General features: G+C 41.3%; 2 protein-coding genes across 2 annotated transcripts; both read left to right on the plus strand.

Annotated features, from left to right (window-relative positions):
* Window positions 1-1,792: 1,792 nt before the first annotated feature.
* LOC104817127 lies at window positions 1,793-3,909 on the plus strand. Its single transcript, XM_010546203.1, has 2 exons — window positions 1,793-3,492; window positions 3,571-3,909. Exons 1-2 carry the CDS (start codon window positions 3,208-3,210, stop codon window positions 3,739-3,741), a joined length of 456 nt encoding a protein of 151 aa, XP_010544505.1. The 5' UTR covers window positions 1,793-3,207; the 3' UTR covers window positions 3,742-3,909.
* A 126-nt stretch (window positions 3,910-4,035) lies between these two features.
* On the plus strand, window positions 4,036-4,675 carry LOC104817128. Its single transcript, XM_010546204.1, has 3 exons — window positions 4,036-4,119; window positions 4,213-4,446; window positions 4,531-4,675. Exons 2-3 carry the CDS (start codon window positions 4,213-4,215, stop codon window positions 4,633-4,635), a joined length of 339 nt encoding a protein of 112 aa, XP_010544506.1. The 5' UTR covers window positions 4,036-4,119; the 3' UTR covers window positions 4,636-4,675.
* Window positions 4,676-6,942: the final 2,267 nt, after the last annotated feature.

A 6,942-nucleotide genomic window follows, 5' to 3' on the forward strand; every position in this document is an offset into this window, starting at 1 on the left:
TCTCGTTATAGTCGATGGCGTCGGTTGTAGCCGACGTCTGGTGAGCTCCGGTATTGAGAGGTGACATCAATGTCGGAGTCGGGTGACACGCCTAGCATCGAGAGGTGACATCGATGCTAGGGTGGGGTGATGTGATCGGGTGGAGAAAATAAAAAGATACTTATGCCGGATTCCGAGTGGTTGCGGAGTAGATGGAATCCGAGGAGAGAGGTGGTTGTGTTATGCACATGGGGAGTACATTACCTACGCATGGTGCGCGTAGAGACGATTTGACAGACTATGTCCTGCGACTTGTCGTACGGACTTGATTGTGATTGCTGCATGCTTACTGTGATTTCCTGTTTTCAATTCCTGTTTACTAGAATACTAGTATATATATATATATGTATGTGTTTTCCCTGACACCATGAGAATGAAACTCTGGGTTACGCCCGAGTTCACTCTCTAAGCAATTAGCTTAGGACGTTGTTACGCAACGTTTCAGATTGTGAGCAGCAGTAGCCGAGGAGCGGACATCGGAGACATACCTATCATGTATAATTACGTATTTTGATACATTTATAACTGGGAAACGGTTTGTATTATATCGGTGGTAGACTTTCGCAGTTTGTAATAATTTTATCACTACCAATCGACTATGTATAATTATCTCCAGAATAATGTATCATATATGTGTATGAATGTTTTCTTCCGCTCAACTTTGAAAAGAAAAGTTTTAAATTCCCGCGGATTTTTGGAAATGTGATTTTATTTTACTTGTCCATGTGACGCAACTCGTATTGCGGGACGCGGGTTTCGGGCGTCACATTTACCCTTGTATATAGTTTGGAAACACTATATTGATTAAGAAATTTATTTAATTGTACTCTCTTTTCTTTCTTTTTTTCTTTTTTTGAGGGTTGGACTGCTTATTAATGATTTATTTGTAATTATATTTTTGGTAATTGTGCCTAAAAATGTTAGGTTTCCTTCAACAGGCCAAGGAACGGAAGAACAATAGTAACCATGCCCACTTTTTTTTTTTTTTTAAAAACATTGTTTCCGCGAAGTATGTCATCAGCATTTGTGGAAAAATCACGCACCCCACGCCTATAAATTCAGCATATCCTTGCCGATAGATTTCCAAGAGAGTTAGCGAGGAAAATATCAAAGAAAACTTTTGTTCGAGGCCTTGGATTCGATCCTGGCTTTTCGTCTTCCCCTGATTAACCTTAAGGTGGCCAGTTTTCTGGTTATGGTAACAGCTGCCGCCGTAATCGCAGCTTCTGCCGGAGGAAATAAAATTTCCAATCCCCGGGAGGCTGAAGTACGTAGACTCTTCAGCAAGGGCTGAGGCAGAAGCCCGTGCTACTTGGGCAAAACTGGCAGCTGCGGAGGAATCTTTCCACCGTAAAAACATCGCGTCTCAAGTGGCTTAAAGAGGGGGACCAGAACACTAAGTTCTTTCACAGGGTTTCTGTGGCTCGCAAGGCGACTAATTCTATTCGTTTTCTGGTTAATGATGCAGGAAACAAAACTTATGACCTTGCGACAATGAAACGCATGGCGGTGGAGTATTTCACCTCTCTTCAGGGAAGCCGCGACCCTTCTCTTGTGGATTGGCCGCTTGAATCTGCTCGTCAGTTGCTCTCTTTCAAATGCCCCCCGTCTCTGGCAAACCCTTGGTTATGCTTCCTACTTTGGAGGAGATTAAATATGAAGTTTTCAATCTCCCGCGGAACAAAGCTCCCCGTCCGGATGGGTTCACAGCAGAATTTCTCACTTCCTGTTAGGAGATTATTGGCCTAAGAGCGGTTATTGAATTCTTCGAGATAGGTAGAATGTTACGCCAATGGAACTCGACTCTGATTGCTCTTATCTCCAAGCATCGGGTTGTCGAGCACCTGAAACACTTCCGTCCGATTTCGTGCTGCAACACCACCTACAAAGTTATCTCCAGGATTATGGCCAAGAAGCTACGCACTATCTTAGATCAAGCAATCTTCCCGAATCAAACAGCTTTTGTTCCGGGATGCTCTATCACCGAGAACATTCTTCTAGCAACAGAGCTCATCTCGGACTTCATAAAAGGGGCAGGCCCTCAAAGGCCTTACTTAAGATTGACCTTAGTAAGGCTTTTGACACAATTGATTGGCGGTTTATCCACACCATTCTCACGGCGATGGCTATCCCGCCAAGATTCACGTCTTGGGTTATGGATTGCGTGACTACAGCCTCATATTCCATCTCTTTCAATAGTGAGATTACGGGCTTCTTCAAAGGAGAGTGAGGTTTAAGGCAAGGTGATCCCATCTCTCCCTATCTCTTTGTTTTAACAATGAATGTCCTCTCTCCAATGTTGAACTCTGCTGCTTCTGATGGTCGTATATCTCTGCCTCCGAAATGTCGGAGTCCCTTGGTATCTCACCTTTGTTTTGCTGATGATATCTTAGTATTTTTGGACTGCTCGTCTCATTCTCTGGCCACCGTTCTTGATATCCTTGATGGCTTCTATACTTCATCTGGCCTAAAAGTTAATCGGAGCAAGACCTGTATATTTCTAGACGGTGACGACCCGACTCAGGCTTCGAAAATTACAGCAAGTCTGGGAATTACACAAGCTTCTCTACCTGTTCGTTATCTTGGCTTACCACTGTCGTCCTCGAAACTTAGAGAGGGGGATTATGCCATCTTACGGGAGACTGTCCATGCTCGATTCAACTCATGGACTGCAAAGCACTTGTCGTTTGCGGGACGGTTACAGCTGATACAATCTGTGATATATAGCATCATAACATTTTGGGCTTCGACGTTTATTATCCCTAAAAGTTGTGTGACTGTGATTGAACGCATATGTTCGACCTTCTTATGGAAAGGTACGGCAGAATCGGCTCGCGGTGCAAAGATTGCATGGAGTAGTATATGTCAGCCTAAACGTCATGGGGGCCTAAATATCAAGAGGATAGGAGTCTGGACAAAATTCTTTGTCTAAAACTTATCTGGAATTTGTTTGTAAGAGGGGGATCTTTGTAGGTTGCTTGGACTTGGGAGAACCTTATCAAGCGGAAACCTTTCTGGTTGGTGGGAGCTCAAGGTACAGGCAGCTGGGCCTGGCATCGCCTTCTTAAGCTCCGCCCTCTGGCACGACAGTTCTTATGGTGTCGGCTTGGCAACGGTAAGAGATGCAGCTTCTGGTTTGATAGTTGGCTTCCCTCGGGGCCCTTGGTCATGGCACTTGGGGACTCGGGTCCGCTCCAGCTGGGCATTCCGCGACTGTCATCTGTTGCAGATGTCTTCTCCGCCTCAACGGGTTGGCGCCTTCCCCCACCAAGGAGTGACACCGTTGAGCGTATCTATGGAGAGCTACTACAACTTATACCCCCCTCACCCTCAGGTCCCAATGACTCTTTCTACTGGTCTGATACTTTCTCTTTTACGGCTATGCCTCGCTTCTCCACTAGCAAGGCTTGGAAGCAGAATCGATTAGTGTCTCCAGTTGTTTCCTGGCATAAGGTGGTTTGGTTTGCTGGTGCTATCCCAAAGCACTCTTTCGTTTTCTGGTTGGCTGCTCTTAACAGACTTCCAATGCAGGATCGACAAATTGCTTGGGGTTTGGATGTTTCTCATGTTTGCGTGCTTTGCGATGAACATGTTGAAACTCTTGATTACCTTTTCTTCCGATGCCGCTACTCTTCGGCGCTTTGGCCTTCTATCCTGCGGTCCTCCTTCACTCCGACAGCACTTGCCCATTACTTAACCTGAGCCACTGATGAATATGTAACTGCGGTTGAACTTTGTATATTTGGTTGTTTTTATAAAATTACAGTTAACAAAAAAAAAACTTAACAAGCATGTTGTTCAATCCATCGAGGTATGTACGTACGTACGTATAGTATTATACGTACATATAGTGTTGTACATACGTACATATGTTGAACTGTATTATTCTATGCGATTGTTTTTGGTTTATATTCTACTATGTGAAACCCTAGCATCAGACTTGAAACCGTTGAGGCTAACATTTTTCTTTTATATATATACATACATGAACAGAGTTCGGATGGAGATATAATAGATTATGTTCCTATTGCCAACCAACCGACTTTTGATGATCCTTTTCTCAGTTACCACAACATTCAGGTTCTATAAAGGTTTCCTTTTTTTCCCTCCATTTGGGTTTTCATCCATACTAAGTAGTACTTATTTTGTTCTGTTGGGAATTTTATGAAGCAGATGAGACCAAGCTCCGAACCGGAAGGTGATATCACAGAAAACACCGAGGCTGAGCCACAACCTACACTTCAGCTCTGGCAAATGAATGGGGAGTGCCCAGAAAACACTATTCCGATCAGAAGAACAAAGGAAGAAGATCTCTTACGATCAACTTCCCTTGAGAGTTTTGGAAAAAAGAGTTATAAAAACATCTTCCAAGTCGTATCAAGTGATCTGTCAGCTGCCATTCATGAGGTATATACATATGCATTTGATTAACTTTTCCATCTATCATTACTTAATCCTCGTATGGTATTTTTGTCTTTGGAGTTGTTTTAGTACGCCATATCATATATGGTCACGGGAAAGTTTCACGGTTCGAAATCATTCATCAACGTCTGGAAACCCTTTGTCGAACAACCTGGTGAGTTCAGTTTAGCCTAGACTTGGGTTGTCGCCGGGAGTGGTTCTAATCTCAACACCATCGAAGCTGGTTGGCAGGTTTTACTCTAATTTGTCTTGTTGACTTGTGTTTAAAGTTTTCTCATATATGGTTATTTTATATCTCTCTAGTTGTGATTTATACTACCTTCTTTTTCCCTTTACGATTTGCTAATACATTGATATATATATATATATATATATATATACAGGTCTATCGAGACTTGTATGGTGACTATAATACGAGATTTTTTTATTTACTGGATAGTAAGTCTTTACGAATTCAAGTGTTCTAGTTATTTATTTCCTCTGGACTATATATCTTTTTCCTAACAAAAATCTGGAAACTCAAAACAACGTGATGGATACGGAAGAACGGGCTGCTACAATCTTCTTTGCCCAGGTTTTGTTCAGACGGACAAAACTATCGTCCTTGGGGGATGTAAGCGCTTAGGCTTTTTTCTTTATACTTTATAAGTATATATGAACGAGAAGAGAGGAGGAGAAATACTCGTAAACACTTCTTCTTTGTATTTCTTTTCTTGTGTGTTCTTGTTGTTATTTTACAAACTTCAAACCCCACATATATAGTATTCCTAAGAATATTCTAGAGAAACATAATAATATTTGGTCTAAATAAATGATGCGTCGCGAACTAGGTTCGGAATCATCTAGTTTTAATTACCTAGACACGACTTCCACAAGTATACGGGTCAATTGTAGTATCTAGGGTCGAACTCTAGAGACTCGTCGGGAATCACCGGAACACAAAGAATATACTCACTATCTATAAGAATCGGACTTCTACTTGAGTTTCGGTCGATGGCGAATATGGTGGTGGTGGTGACACTAAACTACTAAAACGAGAATTTAAATGGTGGGTATATACAAATGGTGGGATAAACATCATAAGTTTGGGAATTCTCGGTTGTACAAGGATCGTGTCTAATGTTTACTTGGTATCTCACTAGCTCGGTTTGGAGAATTCAAGGTCTTTTGTCGAGGATTACTCTCTCGAGTCTCACCTCTCTTCCTAGAATCATTCAACCTACCGATCTCTCGATTCCTAATAGGTTGAAGACACTAAGAGCATATAGTTTCCTATCACAATTCATAGACAAATTCACCATCCTTACAAGAATGGATTGATCACCTATATGTCACCTATCCAAGGCAACCTCTCCATCTCCAAATGGTAGAATTATCTAATCAAAATGAATGTTTTCCAAGTCTAATTCCATATCACTATGAAAACTAAACTCTAGAATCAGTTGATTCAAGGGGCCAACAAGAATCAAAGCATTAAGAACATTCATTCAAACCAAAACATCAAACCAACAAGATAAAGCATTCAATACACACATAAATTCTTATACAAACTCAAATTCCAAACTCATGAAGGGAGTTCTCACACAAATTCAAGAGAAACAACAAGACATATCAAAAGGATGATCCAAGAGTAGGAATAGAGAGATAGAGTTAGAGAGGCTTAGTGATTTAGGAGCATGATCTTCCTCTTCCTCCTCTTCTCCTTCTTCTCCTCTTGAATCACCCTTGAAAGCTTGGATTTTGCTCTCAAAACTCTCTCTCTAAGTGTGTGAATTGCCTCCTGTAAACCTCTCATTCGTGCCCCTTTTATAGCCAAGAAAAGGAGAAAGACATTTCCCCATTTTCCTCCTCATTTTCCTCCATGATTTCCGAGCTCCATGTTTTGGGGAAAGTTGTTTTCTTGTCGTCACCAAAGTATATAGTCATAGTGTTTTCCTCATAACTTTCGGCTCCGATGTCTGATTGAAGTGATCTTGGTGTTCACGTGTAGTTATTGAAGAGATCTTTCCAATGATTGCACACGTAATTTGGATTTGTATGGAGAAAGTTATGTAGCTCGTAATAGCTCACTCTTGCACAGTTCGTCATTAGACTCATAGTATTTTCATCATAACTCTCTGATGCAATGTCGGATTAGAGTGATCTTTATGTCTGTGCGTAGCTATTGAAATGTGCTTTCCAATGATGTATAGTAAGAATTATTTGGACCTGTGTTGTAAAGTTATGGAGCTCGTAATGACGATATCTTGCAAGCATTTCCTCTTTGACTCTTTGGTACTCGGAATATTTTCGGGTTGGCTCCGTATCATGTATTTTCCTCAGAAATTGCTCATTTTTGTCCAAAGCTCCAATTTTCCTGCAAAATATCAAAAACATCGAAGTCGGAGTAAAATGTACAAGGGATATCTATAAATATACGAAATATCGCGAAATGCGCTAGACATCCGATGTGAAAATATGACAATATTTACATGTCATCAA

Source organism: Tarenaya hassleriana, unplaced genomic scaffold (genome assembly GCF_000463585.1).
Source record: "Tarenaya hassleriana unplaced genomic scaffold, ASM46358v1 Cleome27, whole genome shotgun sequence".
NCBI lineage: Eukaryota > Viridiplantae > Streptophyta > Magnoliopsida > Brassicales > Cleomaceae > Tarenaya > Tarenaya hassleriana.